This window comes from Lynx rufus, unplaced genomic scaffold, assembly GCF_022079265.1.
Source record: "Lynx rufus isolate CCGP_SWC_20201006 ecotype Redwood Valley unplaced genomic scaffold, mLynRuf1.p SCAF_5, whole genome shotgun sequence".
NCBI lineage: Eukaryota > Metazoa > Chordata > Mammalia > Carnivora > Felidae > Lynx > Lynx rufus.
The window spans coordinates 2,094,714-2,113,952 of NW_025814867.1; the positions used below are offsets into that span (position 1 = coordinate 2,094,714).

General features: G+C 47.6%; 1 protein-coding gene across 1 annotated transcript in view; it reads left to right on the forward strand.

The window, feature by feature from the left end:
• The window catches only part of SUSD5 (sushi domain containing 5), a 49,353-nt gene extending 36,941 nt beyond the window's left edge, over window positions 1-12,412 (forward strand). Inside the window, exon 5 of the mRNA XM_047098907.1 lies at window positions 11,121-12,412. Coding sequence (XP_046954863.1) covers window positions 11,121-12,412 — 1,292 coding nt within the window. The remainder of the gene's footprint in view (window positions 1-11,120) is intronic.
• Window positions 12,413-19,239: the final 6,827 nt, after the last annotated feature.

The following is a 19,239-nucleotide window of genomic DNA, read 5'->3' on the forward strand; positions in this document are numbered from 1 at the left end:
GGAACTATGTTTTCCCTGTTTAAACTTTATTTCTGTGGAAGCATAAAGGATGCCCTCTTGTGTATGGCTTCTTTTGTCCAACATGTGTCTGGGAGGCACATCTGTGTTGTTCGATGAAGCTACAGTTCGTTCTTTTTCTTTGTTGTGGAATATTCCATTCTACCGTCGATGAACATTTTTGTTGTCTCAGGTGTGAGAACTCCGGGAGCCCCAGATCCTCACCAATAGTTGGTATTGTCCGTCTTCTTAATTGTTAGCATTCCGATGTGTAGGTCGTACTGTCACTTAATTTTAATTCCCCCTATTATTAATGGTGTTGAGCGCCTTATCATATGTTTATTGGCCATTTGAATATCTCATTTCTGAAGTGCCTATCCATTTCTGTCACTCATTTTTCTACTGGGTTGTCCATTTGTTTCATATTGATGTGTAGGAGTTCTCTATAGGATTCTAGATACCTGAACTTCCGAAGTATATTATATATGTTGCAAAAGTCTTCTACTAGGTAAGTTGCCTTTTCACTTTCTTCATAGTATCTTTGATGAATAGAATTTTAATGTAGGGTATATTATTAATCCTTTCCTTTAAAAAAAAAACTGTGGTGGAGGGACGCCTGGGTGGCTCAGTTAGTTAAGTATCTGACTTTGGCTCAGGTTATGATCTCACAGTTTATGAGTTCGAGCCCCGTGTCAGGCTCCGTGTTGACACCTCAGAACCTGGAGGCTGCTTCGGATTCTGTGTCTCCCTCTCTCTCTGCCCCGGCCCTGCTTGTGCTCGCTCTCTCTCTCTCTCTCTCTCTCTCTCTCTCTCAAAAATAAATAAACATTTAAAAAAATAAAAAAAATAGAAAAATTAAGGTGGGAAACACAGAACACAAAATTCACCATCTCAGCCATAAATATGTTCACATTGTCGTCAAACAGATCTCCGGAACATTTTTCTCTTGCAAAACCATTAAATAACAACTACCATCTCCCACCTCCCCCCAGCCCCTGGCAATCACCATTCTACTTTCTATTTCTGTGAATTTGACTACTCTAGGTACCTCATATAAGTGGAATTGGATAGTATTTGTCTTTTTGTGACAGGCTTATTTCAATGTCCTCAAAGTTCATCTGTGTTTTAGCATGTGATAGTAATCTTTTCCTTTTTTCCTCAGTTTTTATATATTTTAAAAATCGGGTTAAGGAAGGTTCCTTACATTCCTAAATCCTAGGGGTTTTTATCCTGTTGACTTCCGTCAGTTGCTTTCCTGAAACTCCTTTTTTCAAATAAATCAATCATGAATTCCTGGGATTAAATGTAACGTGGTGTGATGTGCTATCCTTTTAATATAACGCCTACAGGTTTCCATTTGTCAAGATTGTGTTTATGATTTTTGCATCTATGTTTAGTGAGAATGGTCTGCAATACTACTTTCTCGTCATGTCCTTGCCAGGTTTTGTTCCCAAGGTTACACCAGATGTATAAAATAAGTCGGGAAGTATTTCCTCTTTTCCTGTCCTCTGGAAGAGTTTGTGTAAGATTGGAATTATCCTCCTTTATAAATATTTGATAGAATTCATTGACAAAGCCGGCTGTGCCAAGTTTTCTGTGTGTAGTGAGATTCAATTGCATTAATAGTTAATGGCATATAAAATCTTTCTCCCTCTTCTCGTGGCACTTTTGGTGAGCTTCTTCCAGGATTTTGTCTATTTCATCAGGATTTTTGTTTTGGGAGAGCCTGGCTGGCTCAGTTGGAGGAACATGCAACTCTTGATCTTGGAGTCATGAGTTAGAGCCCCATGTTAGGTGTAGAGATTACAAGAAAGAGGGACGCCTGGGTGGCTTGGTCGGTTAAGTGTCCGACTTCAGCTCAGGTCACGATCTCGCGGTCCATGAGTTCGAGCCCCGCGTCGGGCTCTGTGCTGACGGCTCAGAGCCTGGAGCCTGTTTCAGATTCTGTGTCTCCCTCTCTCTCTGCCCCTCCCCTGTTCATGCTCTGTCTCTCTCTGTCTCAAAAATAAATACATTAAAAAAAAGAGAGAGAGAGATTACAAGAAAGAAAGAGAGAAAGAAAGAAGGAAAGAAAAAAGGAGGGAGGAAGGAAGGAAAAAGTTTTTAAAAAGTTAAAATTTTTTTAAAAATATTTTTTTATTTTGGGGGGCATAAATTTATCATAATCTTGTTACTGTCTTTTCTAATATCTGAAAGATCTATGGTGATGCTTTTTTTATTCCTGATATTAAAAAAATTTTTTAATGTTTATGTATTTTTGAGAGAGAAAGAGAATGGGAGTGGGAGAGGGAGACACAGAATCCGAAGCAGGCTCCAGGCTCTGAGCTGTCAGCACAGAGCCTGACATGGGGCTCGAACCCATGAACCGAGAGATCATGACCTGAGCCGAAATCGGACGCTCAACTGACTGAGCCACTCAGGTGCCCCTATTCCTGATGCTTTAATTTGTGCTCTTTCTAAGAGTTTCTTAAGTACTCTTGCTAGGGACTTCAGTGTTTTGAGCTATCAGTAGTTTTTTTCCAAGAACTAACTTTTGGCTACATTGACGCTTTATTATATGTTTGGTTTTTATTTTATTAATTTCTGCTTTTTTAAAAATCTCCTTCCTTGGGGCGCCTGGGTGGCGCAGTCGGTTAAGCGTCCAACTTCAGCCAGGTCACGATCTCGCGGTCCGTGAGTTCGAGCCCCGCGTCGGGCTCTGGGCTGATGGCTCAGAGCCTGGAGCCTGTTTCCAATTCTGTGTCTCCCTCTCTCTCTGCCCCTCCCCCATTCATGCTCTGTCTCTCTCTGTCCCAAAAATAAAAAAATAAACGTTGAAAAAAAAATTAAAAAAAAAAATCTCCTTCCTTTATTTTCTTTGTGTTTAACTTCTCTTCCTTTCCTAGGCTTCTGAGATCAATGTGATTTTCAGCCTTTCTTCTTTTCTAAAATAGGTATTTAAAGCTATCACTTCTCCAGTTAGCCCAGTGTTTGCTGCTTCCTACAAGATTTGACATGTCATTTTTCATTATTCAGTTAGAATATTTTCTGATATCTATTGTAATTTATCCTTTGACCCATGATTTATTTGGAAATATTTTGCTTAATTTCCATACATATGGGAATTTCCTAGTAATCTTTTGTCTAATTTCACTATGGCTAGAGAACATATATATGACTTAATCCTTTCAAGTCAGTTGACATTTCATTTATGATCAATTTTGTAAAAGTATTCTGTGTGTATCTGAAAAGAATGTGTATTCTACAGTTTTTTTTAATTGTATCTTTTATTTTTTTTATTTTTTTTAATGTTTATTTATTTTTGAGACAGAGAGAGACAGAGCATGAATGGGGGAGGGTCAGAACGAGAGGGAGACACAGAATCTGAAGCAGGCTCCAGGCTCTGGGCTGTCAGCACAGAGCCCGACGCGGGGCTCGAACTCACGGACTGCGAGATCATGACCTGAGCCGAAGTCGGACACTTAACCGACTGAGCCACCCAGGCGCCCCTACAGTTTTTAGATATGATCTGTATATGTCAAATAGGCCAAATTTATTAGATAAGCATGCTTTTCAAATATGTATTCTTAGCTTTTTGTCTGATTACTCTAATTGTTACTGATAGAGATATTTAAAACCTCTCTCTATGATCATGGATTATGGATTTCTTTTTTTAGTTCACATATTTTTAAGTGCATTTATTTATTTTGAGAGAGAGAGAGAGAGTACTCGAGCAGGAGAGGGGCAGAGAGAGAGAGAGAGAGAATCCCAAGTGAGCTCTGCACTGTCAGTACGGAGCCTGGCACAGGGCTGGAACTTACGAACCGTGAGAACTGGCCCTGAGCCAAAATCAAGAGTCAGATGCTTAACCGACTAACCCGCCCAAGCTCACCTTGTTCACTTATTTCAGATTCATATACTTTGAGTTTCCGTTAAGTACACACAGATTTAAAAATTAATGTCTTCCTGGTAAATTGAAACATTTATCTTTACGAAATGAGCCTCCTTCTCTCTAGTATTGTTTTTTGGCTTAAAGTCTTCTTTGCCAGTTAGTCTTTCTATGTGTATTTTTTTTTCATTCTTTTTTTTACTTTCAACTTTCCTGCACAGTTATATTTATTTTTAAATTTTTTTCCCGTAAAGTTATAGTTAAAGTATGTCTCTTATAAGCATCAGACAACCAATTGGAGCATTAATCCGTTTACATTTAATCATCAATGATTTGGGTTTAAAATTACTGTCTCTGTTTTCTCTGTGTTCTAGCTGTTTTTTGTTCTTTATCCTCTGCTTTCCTGTGTTCTTTTGGAGGGATTAAGCATTTTAAAAATTATTATGTTCACTCTATCTATTACATTCTAACACATTCTCTCTTTTTTTTTTTTTTATTTAATTTTTTAAGTAATCTCTACCCCCAGCATGGGGCTTGAACTCACAACCCTGAGATCAGAGTTGCATGCTCTACAGAGTGAGCCAGCCAGGCGCTCCTCTAACACATTTACTCTTCTTTTGGTGGTTACTCACAAATCCTTGACTTATCAAAGGGTGATACCATTTCCTGAACAATTTAAATACCTTCAAATATTTTGACTCCAATTACCTCCTCCCAATTCCTATGCTGTTGCCACACGTTTCAAATAATAATAGTGTGTGTGTGTGTGTGTGTGTGTGTGTGTGTGTGTGTACTCGTTTTATGCAGTCAGTATTCACTTAGATTCGTCCCCCACCTCATATTCACCTGCTTCAGTGTTCTTTCCTGCCTACATCATGGGGCTTTCAGTGCAGAGGCTTTCCGCGAGGATATTTTCACAAAGAAGTCCTGGTTGGCAGTTCTAACTTTCTTCTGACACTTTAAAGGTATCGCAGGGTCGGGGCACCTGGGTGGCTCAGTCGGTTGAGCGTGCGACTCTTGGTTTCCGCTCAGGTCGTGATCTCACGGTCCATGAGTTTGAGCCCCGCGTTGGGCTCTGCACTGGCAGCAAGAGCCTGCTTGGATTCTCTCTCTCTCCCCCTCTCTCTCTGCCCCTCCCCTGCACACGCTTTCTCTCTCAAAATAAATAAATAAATAAAAATTTTTTGAGGTATCACAGTGTCTTCTGGCTTTCACTTTTTTTTTTTGGAAAAGTCGCTCTCAGTCATATGGTTGCTCTTTTGAAGGTTATGTGTCTCCTTTCACTTGTTGCTGTTAAATTATTTTCACCTCGGTTTTTAGCAGTTTTAATTGGTGTGCTTGCCCGTAATGGTCTATGCGTTTTTTCTGCCTGTGGTTTGCATTGACTCTTGAATACGTGTCTTCCTGTTATTTTTCTCAGCTTTGTAAGATTCTCAGGGTATTCTGTTCCTTGAAGTTTCTGTTTTTTCGTTCTGTGTTACATTGGTCCTCAATTTGATTCCTGAAGTTTAAAATCACTCTTTTCATATAACATCCTGTTATCACCTCCCCTTGGAACTTTCGTTTAATTGCACCCACTTTCTTCTTCCTTTTTTTTTTTTTTTTTGAGCTTATTTGTTTATTTTTGAGAGAGACAGAGACAGTGTGAGCAGGGGAGGGGCAGAGAGAGAGGGAGAGAGAAGGAATCCCAAGCAGGCTCTGTGCTGTCTGCACAGAGCCTGACTCGGGGCTCGAACTCACAAAACCGCTCTGATCATGACCAGAGCCAAAAAAACCAAGAGCTTAACCGACGGAGCCACCCAGGTGCTCCCGTGCCTGCTTTCTTCTTAAGTTCTGTAGTGTGAGGCTGTTGCTAGGAATTCGTTCTATTCTGTGAATTCTTTCTTCTAAGTTAGGTTTTTTGCCTTTTACGTGCATCTTCCTTTCATCTGAAGAGGGAATGGTAGCTAGAAGGGGGTGTAATTTTACTTTATCTGTTTGCTTTAAAGTATCTGGGCTCTGCTTTCTTTCCAGAAAGGTTACGTGTCCCATGTGAAGCTCTGCTTCACCTGCACAAGGCAGGTGCTGGCGTTTTGGATTCCAGAACCACCCGCCCTGCAGGTTACTGGTCTGTTTCCACCCACTTTGCTTCTGTCTGGGATTTGTTGACTCCTCGGTACGGTTGTGAAGGGTGAGGGTGGCTTGGGAGTGGAATCATGCTCCCTTCTTGACTCTTCTCCAGAATTTTCCGTTTCTCCTCTGGTAACTGGTTTTTGAAGTTTGCTGCAGAATATAATGTCCCTTTCCGTGCATGGTGGTTGTTTGTAAGAACTTTTTCCTGGTGTTTCGTGTTTTTTCCTCATTAAAAAAAATTCATATTCAGCAAGCCTAGTTTGTGTGTGTGTGTGTGTGTGTGTGTCCTCATGTTGAAGGTGTAGGGTAGAGAAAATGCGTGATGTGGGTTCAGTTGGACCACTTGGATGTTGTAAAGTGTGGCATGTAATCCACTCTAAGGATAAGGAAATGTTTGCTTATGCCCCGGCGACATATTTAGCCGTCTGGAGTGTGAGGGGTGAGGTAGAAGGAAGAGAAGGTTGAACAGAGGGAGAGCCGTCAGAAGGGGCGAGGACAAACAAGTACCCCAGACTGCAGCTGAGGGCAATGGAATCGGGGTTGGGAGAGAAGAGAAGGGAGGAAGCCAGAGCAGAGGTTACGGGGACTCGTCAAGGCCACAGATACTCTGAAGTTCTGGAAGGTTCTGAGTCTCCCTCACTCACACTTCTTTTTAGCTGTCGCCTATTTGGGCCGAGTTCAGTTTGCCCAAGGCCACATGAGTCTGGGCGTCCTCTGGGTTGTAGGGCGATGGCCGTCTGGACCACGAGAGAGACCCTGTGCTGCTGCCCGCCCTCACGCTGGCCCCCGGCCAGCTTCCACTGTGACACCGCTCTGCAAACGTGGGTCCCGTTGGCCAACTTGCACCCAACGGTCAGTGAGCTCTGGTTGATGAGCTGAGAGAAAACACAGGGTCAGAATTTAACCAGCAACGACAGGAGTTCCACGGAAGGAAACAGGACCACGTGTGGGCTCTCTGCGGGTTGGCATCTCGGGGCTGCAGTGAGGCAACAAAGAAATGCTCCTTGGTAAAATAACGTGTGGTGAGAGGCCTTCCACTTAAGATTGCGCGTGAGGTAATAGTCTGCGATTTCAAGTGGGGCAAAGCTTCTGGAGGAAAAATGGTCTTGGAGAGAACTGCTTCCTGCCTTTCCCCATCGTGAAAGGGGGCTGTGTTCTCAGAACACAGCCATATTTATCCTCAACGGCAGCACCTCTGGGAGACAACTGGCATATGGGTATTGTTTTGCAAACATGCTAATTTTGTCTGCAATGCCATAAAATACATCCTATTTTTTTTTAAATAAAAAACAAGTTGGATACAGCCGATTTGAGGCAGAAATGACCTGTCAGATGTGTGAAATGCCAAGTTTCTTTGCGCGAGGACTAAATTTTGTGGAGAGGGGTTACCTCCCTGTGTCAACGTGAGTCTACCGGCAGCGGGGAGGGAGTTCTGTTAGGGTGCCCTTTTACATTATAGGGCGGGGGCACCAAGGAAAAGCTGGGAAGAGAAGAGATGTTCTCATGGGCCTGGCTGTGGGCTGATTTGCTCACCTGCGTGTGAAAAGTGTGTGTGTGTGTGTGTGTGTGTGTGTGTGTGTTGCCCTCCCATGTGGATGTCAGTATATTCAAGTAGTACTCCAATGATGGCACCTTTCAGAGCTGGTAGAAGAAACCATGGTTATGTGTAATGCATTCCTCGTAAATTGGAAATGAGCCCACAGTCCCCTTGGGTTTCAGTACTGTGTTCTTGGAACTAGATCTCCGCTCTGAGCAGTTACGAGGCAAAGATCAGGAGAATCTTGGGATCCGAGTAGATTTTCCTTCCTGTTTCTCCCAGTGCCATGGGTCCCCTCGTTCAAGAATACCCATAAGAATACCTCTAATGGGTGGGGCGCTGTTCTGCTCTGCTGACACAGTGCCTGGGACCCTGCCCTCGAGCAGCTCACGGCCAGTGTGTCAGTTTTTTCTGCATAATGAACCACCCCCCAAAACGTAATGGCTTAGTCAACACTCATTTACCTGGTGGTGATTTCCTGTGTAAACAGTTTGGGCTGGGCTTAGCTGGCTCGTTCTTCTGGTCTTGGCTGGGCTCACTCGGGGGGATGTGGCCAGCCCCCGGGGTTGACTGCTGTAGGATGGCCTCAGCTGGTGCCGGTCGCCTCTCCCCCACATGGCCTCTCATCCCTCAGTAGGCTCCCTGGGCTCGTTCACATGGCAGCTGGCAGACTTCAGAGAAAGAGACAGAGAAGGGAAGAGAAAGAGAGTGAGCATGCAAGGCTTTCACTGTTTTCTGTGGGTCAAAGCAAGTGACAGGCCAGTCCCAGTTCGAGAGCTGGAAAGAGAGTCACCGCTTCTGGAAGGAGGAGCTCCACAATCACACTGCAAAAGGACTCGGGGCAGGAAAGAGTGGTGTGGCCATTTTCGTGATCTCCCTCCCTCAGCCAGTCGGTGCACACACGTTCACACGATATAACTGCATTATCTTAAGGTCAAAGATTTCAGTCATGGGCTTCTTAAATGTCCAGCTGGTTTGGGTAGATTTTAGAGAAACGTTTTGTCACAGTAGCTTTTTTTTCGTTTTGTTCTGTTTTTAAGGCAAAAATGGTACTTCAGTGCAAAACCTAGTGTTTATTTGGCAGGACGGATGAGAATTTGTGCGTACAAAAGGTTTGCAACTCAACTCGGCAGGTCTCAAGACCATGGAATTCTGACACCAGCTGGGTGTCATATGATTTAATTCAGTGCTGACGTTAGCTACTCAGTAGTGAAGGGCTCAGTCCCGCAAGGCTGCCTCCACTTGAGACGCCAAGCCTAAGTCCTGGGCCTCTTGTACTTCTGACCAGCCGGCTGTAAATTGGGGATTCTCACAACTGTCTCCTCAAGCTCAGTAATTTGCTAGAAAGGCTCACAGAACTCAGGGAAGCACTTTACTTGCATTTACCGATTTATTATAAGAGGATATTATAAAGAATACAGATGAACAACCAGATGTAGAGGTATACAGGGCAAGGTCTGGGAGGATCCCAGGCACAGGAGCTCCTGTCCCCGTGAAGTCAGGGGGAGCTACCCTCCCAGCACATTGGATGCAGTCAGCAACCTAGAAGCTCTTTGAACCCGGTAGTTCAGGGGTTTTATGGAGGGTTCATTACTTAGGCATCATTGATTCAATCATGGCCGTTAGTGATTAACTCCGTCTTTTAGTCCCCTTCCCCCTCCTCAGAGGTCAGAGGCCGGGGCCGAGAGTGCCAACCCTCTAATCACTTGGTTGGTTCCTCTGGCAACCAGCCGCGTCCGGAAGCCATCTAGGGGTCACCTCATTAGCATAAATTCAGGTATGGCCAAGAGGAGTGTGTTATGAATAACAAAAATGTTCCTCTCACTCCTATTGCTTGGAAATCCCAAGGCTTTTAGGAGCTCATGCTAGGAACTAAACATCTATGTCTTACTATATCCCAACGTCATAGGGAGCCGTGAAGTATGACTTCCAGTAGGACTTGACTTTCAAAAACCATTGTGAATGGGGAAAGCCCCATGGGCTGCTCTCTTCTGAGGACACGGCTTCTTGCGCCTTCTTGACCTGCTGTCCCTACATTCTGCTCTCCTAACTGTGGGGCCCTTTGTTCATTCTTACTCAGCTCATTTAGAATATTTCACAGCGTAATCTCAAGAAGTCTTACAAAGAGTAAGTCCGCGTTTTAAAAGATACATTTTTATGTAAACATAACATACATACAAATCCTAAGGGAACAGATCAATTAATTTTCAGAAAATAAAGAAACTAGCTATCACACAGGTCAAGAAGTGGGCTGCCCGTATCCGCAAAGCCCTGCTTGTCCCCAGACTCAGTAATCACTGCTTCTGTCTACCAACCTGACTTTTAACACCATAGATTAGCTTTGCTTATTTTTGACCTTTATGCAATTAGAATCACACAAAGTGTATTCTTTTGTGTCTGGCTTCTTTTGCGCAACATGCTGGCTGTGAGATTCATCTGTGTCCTTGTCAGAAGCAATGGCTTGTTCATTTCATTGATGTACAGATTTTCCTCGTACAGATACGCCGTGATTTACATCAGTTCTGCCGTGAATGGACATTTGGATTATTTCCAGGTTTTGGTTATTATGAGCATTCATGTGCATGTCTGTTGGGGCCCAAACACTGGATATCATCAGTTAACACTAGATACTGTCCATCTGCTTAATTTTAGCCATTCTGGTGCTATGTAATGGCATATTTTTATGGCTGTAATTAGCATTTCTCTGTTACTAATGAGGTTGACCATCTTTACACATGCTTAATGACTACTTAGATAGATGTCTTTTTTGTGCTATACCAACTCAAGTCTCTTGCCAACTTCTCTATGGTTTGTCTGCCTACCTAGTATTGATTTGTAGGCGTTCTTTATCAATTCTGGACGTGAATCTTTTGGAGATGATATGTGTTGCAAATATCTTCAAGTCTGTGGCTTTCTTTTTAACTGTCTTCATGGTAGCTTTTGATAAACAGAAGTCCCTAAAGTTAATATAACCCAATTATCTATCCTTGTGCCAATACCAGAGTCTTACAAAGTATTTCAGTCTGATAGTAAATCTTGAAATTTTGCACATTTCAAGGAATCTTCTTGGTTCTCTGCATTTCCAGAAATTTCAGCATCAGCTTGTCCGAGTCTGAGATTTTCATTAGGGTTGTATCAAATCTATGTCGCTCAATTTGGACAGAGTTGACAGCTTATCAGTTTTGAGCCTTCTGTTTCATGATCATGGTATATCCATTTATTCAGGTCTTCTTTAATGTTGCTCAGTGGTATTTTGTACCGTTCCTTGTACAAACCTCGCACATCTTTTGTTAGCCTTATTCCTAGGTGTTGGATTCTTTTTAATGCTATGGCAAAAGGTGTCTTTTAAAATGTTTGTTTCTGTACATTGCTGGTATATAGAAATACAGTTGATATTTTCCACTGACTATGGACCTTGTGTCCTTGATAACCCGTATATTAATTGTAACAGTTTGCATGTAGATTCTTTGGGTTTGTCATCTGGGAAGGCTTAGCATCTGTGGAGGACAGTGTTATTCCATCTGTCCCAGTCCTTATACTTTCTAGTCCTTGGGTTCTACACCACCGGCTCCAGGACCTGATGGAGTTTTTCCTTCTCCTTTCCAGATGATGCTGAGGCACATATTGACTATGAAGATAATTTCCCTGATGACAGATCTGTGTCACTCAGAGAGCTCATGGAGGACTCCCGGACGGAGGCAGAGGAGGACAGAGGTCCAGGAGAGGCCTCTGAGGGGGCTCCACGGCAGGACCGTCTGGTCTCCGTTTCTGTGGGGAGAGACAACATAGCCCAGGATACGGCCTTTGTGCCAACTACAGGCTTGTCCGTCGTTGGGAGCAGCGTCCCCACAGACCTGCCAGGATCCCGACTGAGCCGCAAGTACTTGTTCTGGCTTCCCGCGGAGCCCTTCCACAAGCCTGAGGGGGAAAAGGGGACGGATGATGACACCAAAAAGCAGTTTCTGGCTAGAGGGAAGCATGGTAGCATCACACCGGCTCCGGGCGAACCTGACGCCAAGATGGCCTATAGCAGCACAGATGGGCACTCAGGGACGTTTGTGGGCAGGACCGACGGCAAGACAGGGGACCCGATGGTGAGCAGCAGTGATGAGTCCTGGTTAGATGGCTACCCTGTGACCGACGGGGCTTGGAGGAAGACGGGGACAGAAGAGGAGGACGGGGACAAGGGAGGTGGGTCAGTAGGGCCGGAAGAGAGGGTTCTAGTTGCCCCCAACCAGCCCACTCCTGTCGAAGTTAAGAAGCCTGGAGGTACCACGCTCACACCACGTGAGGACGTGACCCGCGGTTCAGTTCTTCTGTCTCAAACGCTAGATGTGGAAGCTTTGGCTCTCGGACCGATAAATGTGTCTGAAACGGAGAGTCCCAGCGAGGGAGATGGTGACTTGCCCGGGTACCAGTCAACTGTTCCTCAGAAGTTTGCCACAGAGAAGTCTCCTGTGGCCACCCTCCCCTATGAACTCACCAGCTCTGCCCTGGAGACGGTAACAACTGCTGCCCGGCAGATGCCAGATCCCAGTCCCTCGACTGTCATGGCGGCCACCCAGACTCCAGGGGAAACCATCGCTCCTGAGGTCCGGGACAGCTTCCCCTACCTGCTGTCCGAGGACTTCTTGGGACAGGGAAGCCCCGGCCCACGTGCAAGTGACGAGCTTCTCCCAACCGTGGAACCGTGTGTAGGGGATGGGTGTCCCGGCCTCGGCAGGGGCCCTGTCATTGCCACCATCGTCACCGTCCTGTGTCTGCTGCTGCTCCTGGCAGGCGTGGGGGCGGTGTGGGGTCACCGTAAGTGCCAGCACAAGAGCTCTGTGTACAAGCTGAACGTGGGCCAGAGGCAGGCTCAGCACTACCACCAGCAGATTGAGATGGAGAAGGTCTAGCCTCCTTCAGTGCGGGCTCCCCCGAAGCCACTTGGGAGGAAAATGAACCGGGCCACGTCTCGCCGATAAACACGCATGATTCACTAGACCATGAAACAGGTGGGGCCGGGCCCATCCTTCTTGTGCTCAGGTCTTTGTTCTACAGGCCAAGAAGTGTCTCTGGGGGCACCTGGTAGGACAAGAAGGCCTTGGTGGCATCATCACACACATCAACATCTCCCTAACCAACTGCCCCGGAATGTGCTGCGCTAGTCCCAGACCTGTGCTCGGGCCCTGATTCCCATGTGAGGTCAAAAGTCATCTCCCACTCCATCATGCTATTGCCTTCTTTCCCTTTTTTAAGAGAAAAAAAAAAATGACTCCACAACATGAAATTTTTAGAAAAAGCGTGATAACCTGACATTTGAGAACAGTGTTATTTAGGAGATAGATATTTAATTGTTGGGAGTGGGATATAGAAAAATAATAGGCTACTTCCTTTTAACGTTGTGACGTTGTGGGGGCAAATGAGCCAGGAACTGGGGCGTAGTCTAGAAGCTTTGAGGTTTCTTTTTAGCTGTTTGTTGAATTTGGAGAGAATTCAGGACTGCTGTTTTGTTGGGGGTGAGGGGAGTTGAAAAGTAATGAGACACGCCATCCACTTCTGTCCCCTCTGTTCTGTAGGACAGACCATTGTTTTTTTGAAAAGAAGGTCATCTTTGTACCGGTAAGCACGATTTCCTCTCGGATGCAGTGGCCTAGTTGTTCTTGACCAGTCTGTGCCTAAGAATACCATAGAATTTTTTGTTGAACTAACAAAGCTCAGTTCTCGGTTTCCTCTCTTAGAATTCGCCATTTTTCCGAACTCCAGCAAGAGGGAATGACACGGGAGGAAAGTAATCTTTTAAGAGGGCCGAGGGCTTAGGATATCAAAGTAGAGGGATGCAGAGGAATTAAAAAGGATATGAAATTCCCCGTGCTGACGTCTTCTGTTCTCTGTCGTGGCAGTTGGGAGCTCCATGGAAACAGCATGAGTCCGGAATGGACTCCTCCTGGCTACGGAGCACCCCATCTCATGGTATCTAGATCCCCTTAGGACGGTTCGGCAGGTACCGTGTCCAACAGAGGCTCTCAGAGCGTGGTCCTCGGACAGGCAGTATCAGCTCCCAAGCAGAAACCCTGGGGGCGGGGCTCAGCTCGCTGTGTGTTAAGGAGCCCCCCAGCTGATCCTAAAGCACAGTCACGTTGGACAACCATTGCTTTAGACTATAAATTGCGAGCTTGAGCCAGCTGAAGGCCCAGAGGCCCAGAAGATGAGTAGTGCCCGTGGCTTGCCTTGCGCGGAAGCCGGGCATCGCCACGCGCACCTGTGGCAGCATTTGAAGCCGCTGCTACGCCGTCACCAATGGTCTCCGATATATTGGCCCAGAGACGAAACACATTATGCTTTTATAATATGAGTCACCTTCTTAGGAATAGTTTTCAGTGGTAAAAAAAAAAAAAAAGCGACGAAGGCCTTACGTTGATTTTAAGACACTAATTGAGGGGTTTTACGTGCAATGAAATCCTGATCTCCTTTACAATGGAAGAATTGGTGGTGGTGTTTTGCACACGCACGTGTGGAAAATTCGCACGCCATGTTTTCCACCCCGCCACCTGTTTGCTTTGGAAAAATGCACCTGGGTGCATGCTTTGGAAAAATAAGGATCTATAGAGGCAGTGTGGCAAAGTCAAAGACCCTAGTCACCATCACTGGGTAAAGTGAAGGCCTGAAGGTACCGAATGGAACACCTACACGTCAGGTAGAATCTAGAATAGGACCGAAATACTTTCTGCATGTGTAGCCAAAGCAAAACGCCACAGAATAAAAGCCAGAGACTGTATGTATTTATAAATTAGATTCTCTTCTGATCTATTACAAGATAACGTTTCTATTTTTAACTATATAAAATAACCTCCATCTCAACATTGGGATCGTGTTATTCAACTATCATTATGTCATAACCCAAGAACACTGACTGAATACCAACCCAGAAATGGGGAATGTTAATATGAATGTATTAATAAATTTATTACAGATACATTAATACATGTAAATGTATTATTCTGTAGACGTGAACTACATGAAAACAAACCCAACGCATGAGTTTTTACGTTTTTAGTGACTTACTGTCATCTAAATTAATGTCATAGGATCTAAAAATGCATGTAGAAAGGGAATGATTAAAACATTGTGTACCTAAATTTTATGTCATGATTCATGTTTGGGACTGGTAAACATTTAATGTTCATGAAAACTGAGGTTGGGTGGTTTATTAACACAAAGCTTCCGGGATCTTTAAAATAAATACTTTCCCCAAACAGTTGCTAAATGTATTTTATATCTGAGTTACATCATGATGGTTTAAAAAAAAAAAAACACAAAAGATTCTCTAGGGGCCTCTGGGTTCAGGAACCGACTCTTGATTTCAGCTCAGGTCATGATCTCACAGTTGGTGAGATTGAGCCCCATGTTGGGCTCTGTGTAGACAGTGAGGAACCTGCTTGGGATTCCAGAGGAATCCTAGAATTCTCTCTCTTTCTCTCTCTCTCTCTCTCGCTCTCTCTCCTCTCAAAAGAAATAAACTTTTTTTAAAGAAAAAGATTTAAAAAAAATTTTTAATAAAAAAAACTGGGGGGGGGGCGCCTGGGGGGCTCACTCAGTTAAGCATCTGACTCTTGATTTTGGTTCATGATCTCACAGTCTGTGGGTTCGAGCCCCGCATCAATCTAATAGCGCACAGCCTGCTTCGATCCACTGTCTCCTTCTCTCTGCCCCTCCCCTGCACTCGCTCTCTCACTCTCTAAAAAAACCCAAACATTAAAAAAAAAATCTTTGTTTTCAAAGACTTTCCAAGTTCTAATTTCCTGTAAGTGCAAGTGAGATGGCACACACCCCCCTGGCCGAGGGAGGGGAAGGGAGAAACAGTATTTCTCGTTTGGCCTGCTGAGTGTCCCCTTAAAGGAAGGTTGAAACTGATTGTATTTGTATTTGTTGGCCAAATTGCTTGCTTGCTTCCTTCTTATCCTTGTCTTATAAAATGGGCATCAGTATCTTACCCTGTCAGCTCAAGAGAGTCGCGAGCCAACTCATTCATTCAACAAGCCACCAAAGCCAGATATCTGGGGGGGGCGGGGGGGAGGCGTCTGGGGGCAGCCGGAGGGGCTGGGGGAGCCTGCCCCAGGGGAGAGGCGCCCTACTGTGGCACAAACCACAGCCAGTCCTGACTCTTTTCGGGGACAGGAGCCGGTCAGTGGTCAGTCGAGGCGATGCTGAACTCTCACGGTGTCGTCCCTCTCGGGGAGCCGCTATGAGGACAAGGACAGGGATGGGGTGGGGAACCGCCTTGCCCCTGACTGCGGGCACAGGAAGTCCTCTGCACAAAACCTTTGGCTGAGGCTTATTTGAGGCTCCTTTCCCTTTCTCCCCCGCCCTTGTATACAGCCTAAAGTCTCCACACTAGGTCATTCAAGCCTGGAGTCACCAGAAAAAAGAAGTCGCTGTTCGGGGCGATGGCAGATGATCAAGAGGGCAGACAGCTGTGATGAAGGATTAGTTGTGGGTTTTCCTCGGGGCCTCGCTACAAACTGCGTCGCAGTCCCATGTGCAAACACTATTAAATGAGAATGTTTTCTCTGGCACCAGCCCACCTTTCCCCCCCCCAGTTTCAGTATTGAATTAAAAAAAAAAAAAGAAAAAAGACCCAAAACACCCAAACTAAAGTAGCTTAGGTTTACAGCTCACATTTAAAACTTAAAAACATTATTTCCATAAATGTTGGCAGAAACCGGCCTCCGTTGACTCCACCGGCAGTCGTAATAAAAAAAAAACCCTTTCCCACTGACAACCTAACAGATCATTTTCTGTTTGCCACGGAGTTGGGCTCAATAAAATGCTTGTGCTCTTAAAACTCCCTTGGTGAGAACTCCGAACAGCAACATTTCCTGAGGCGGCCTTCGTGGCCAACGTACCTGATCCCAGGGGTGAGCCCAGCAGGCCTGTGGCAGCCGTTGGAAAGGCTCAAAACTCAGAGGCACCAACAACTTGGCATGTTGGTGCGTGAGAGGCTGCAATTAGGCGCCTTTAAACCCGGGTCCGCACAAGCCTCCCCTCGGCCCTCCGCTGCTCGTGTGGAGTCTGAACGTTCACGGGGGCCTGGGTGGGTGGCCTCCAGACCCTTCCCGGCGGGGGCCCCCTCCCTGGGGTGGACCGGCCAGAGGAGACTCCCCAGAACAACCGCTGGGCCCCGTGCAGGTGGGTCAGAGGACAAGCAAGGCCGGGCCTGGAAACTCCCACAAACTTCCAGATGTGTTTGTTCTTTCAAAAGACAGGCCCAACTCACGCTGAACCCCTCAAGTCTCAATCCAGGAGTCTTCTAGGCTCTTCCAAGAAACGCTGTCAGGGAGGTGCTGGGTTGAGGTCGCTGAGTAGAGCGTGCCTACTGGGTTTCCCGGTAGGTGTGGAGGAACAGCCCACCTCCTCCTGGTTTTTTGTCTGTTTGCTTTAAGGTTGGTTTGGTTTCCTTTGAAACGAAAACGTGAGTTGCTCAGCCCCACCGCCTGCATCCATCCATCCGTCCGATCCGTCGGTCGATGGAGCAACGTGCCTGCCGACAGTGTGGACCAGACCGCTCCCGGGGCTTCTTCCCCCGGGGGCTTGCGAGGATGGGGGAGCACGGGGGCTTTTCGGTCCCCCCTATAAGGAGGGGCGGAGTTCAGGGAGCGAGCGCGGACCCCTCCCACCGCCACCACTCAACCCTGTGCGCAACACCATCCTCCACCAAGAGCTCGCCCGGCTCAGAGGGGCAGGACCAGATGCAAGCTGTGCCGGGCGCGCAGAGGTGAGGGGGATCCCACCGCCGGGCCCCGGCCTGTCCTGCGCCGCTGTCCTTGGCTGCTCTCGCCCGGCTGGGAGGGACAGCTGCGGCCAGGCCCGCTGGGGAGTTCAGCGGCCACCAGGTGTGCCCCCACCGCCGGCCCAGGCCTCCCGGGGCGGGGCGTCCACTGCCTGGATCCCTCGCCGGAGTCCTGCCCCGGGACTGTCCTCTCCACCGGCTTCCACGGGAAGGAAGTCTGTCCGGTTGGGGTGGGGGGCGGCGAGGCGAGGCGAGGCGGACGACCCGCGGAGGACCGGACCCGTGGCTGGGGGCCCTGGTGGGGGCTGCTGGGGACCCGCGTGCCGCCAATCACCCTGACTCCTTGGCCCCACGGTCCCCGGGAGCGCAGGCTCTGCAGGCCAAGTCCGGCCAGAGAGAGCCGCCGCCCACGCTCTCGAGTGCCCTGGGAGGGGACCTCACGGGAGGACTCTGGTGCAGGCAAGAGCGCAAGTGCCCCCTTTTCCCCGCAGTTTCACTATTGAATTAAAGTAAAAAAACAAAAAACCTGAAGTAGCTTAGGTTTGCAGCTCACGTTTCAAACGTGAAAACACGATTTCCATAAGTGTGGTGCTCCCCAGGGAGGAAGCAGACTAGCTCAGGAGGAGGAACAGGAGGAACACCCGCGCCCATCTGTGTTCCCTGAGCTTCGGATAGTGAGACGGGGGAAGGGGGGGATAGAGAGATGGGGGGAGGGGGAGGGGACCGGAAAGCCAAAGATACCTGCGTTTTCCACCTCCCAATGTTCCCCACTACGTTAAAGACCCCCAACTCTCTCTCCCTCCTTCCCTTCCCATGCCACTGTGAGAAAATTCCCGTCTCCCCAAGGCCACACCAGTCTCATCCACCCTGCATCCCCAGAGGGTCCCGACTAGACTAAGCAGCTCATTGAAAGAGGGAATGAGACTGAGAACACCACTCTCCAGCCTCAAAGGTGGCTGCTTCTCGGTCTCTTCGGTGGGTTCTCACTTCGCAGAGAGCCCCGGGGCTCCTCCCTGGCCCTTTTCTCTGGCTTCTCAACACACACGTTCAGTCTAGGTGACCCCCTCCAGCCTCACACTCGCCCGTGATTCAGCGGGGGGCGTGGCGCTCCTCCCAGAGCCCCTTCACGAGAGTCAGGACCCGCACCCCTGCCCCCCGGCCCCCTCGCTGTGCCTCTCCACAGCGGTCCTGCCAGGGGTCCACAGGCCTTTTTCCAGAGAGCTGCCCTTGGCTGACCAGGCCACTTGCCTGCGAAGGTCCACTCCACCCCACTAAGGGGCAGTCAATGACTCAGTGATGGAGACCTTACAGGTGCCTGCTGAACGTACCCCCACAATTAACCACAGGCATTTGGGTCCCTGCTTCACGCTCTGTTGAAGACCGATCTGAGAAGCTTCTCAAGTTTTGGTCACAGCCGGAGGCTCCCATCCCAGCCTCAGCTGCTCTGCACCAGACTCCTTACGGAGCCCACGCCCCGAACTTCCCCATGTTCGGCCAACGGCAACGCCATCCTTGCCGGTGCTCTGGCCAAAGGCCTGGAGGCCACCGTTAGCCCCTCTTTCTCATGCTCCACATCCAACGGGTCACTTCTTACGTCCCCATCGCGACCGCCCGGGTCCGAGCCAGCACTCCCGTCCGCCCGGCCCATGCTCAGGTTTTTCACAACGCGGTAGCTGGAGGGATCCAGTCAGTCAGGGCGCTCTCCCAGCGGCTCCCACCTCAGCCGGAGTAGAAGCCTCATGCTGGCCTAGGCCGTCTGTGCTCGTCCCACCTCATGTACTAACACCTGTCAGACTTACCTCCTTCCGTTCTCCCCCTGCCCACTCCTCTCCTTGGCCTCCGTGGCCACAGGGAGCGTGTTCTCCCTGTAAAGCATTGCACATGCTGTTCCCTCTGCCTGGCATGCTCTTCCCTGAGACCCGCTTCCCCAAAGTCTGGCCGTGATGTCGCCTT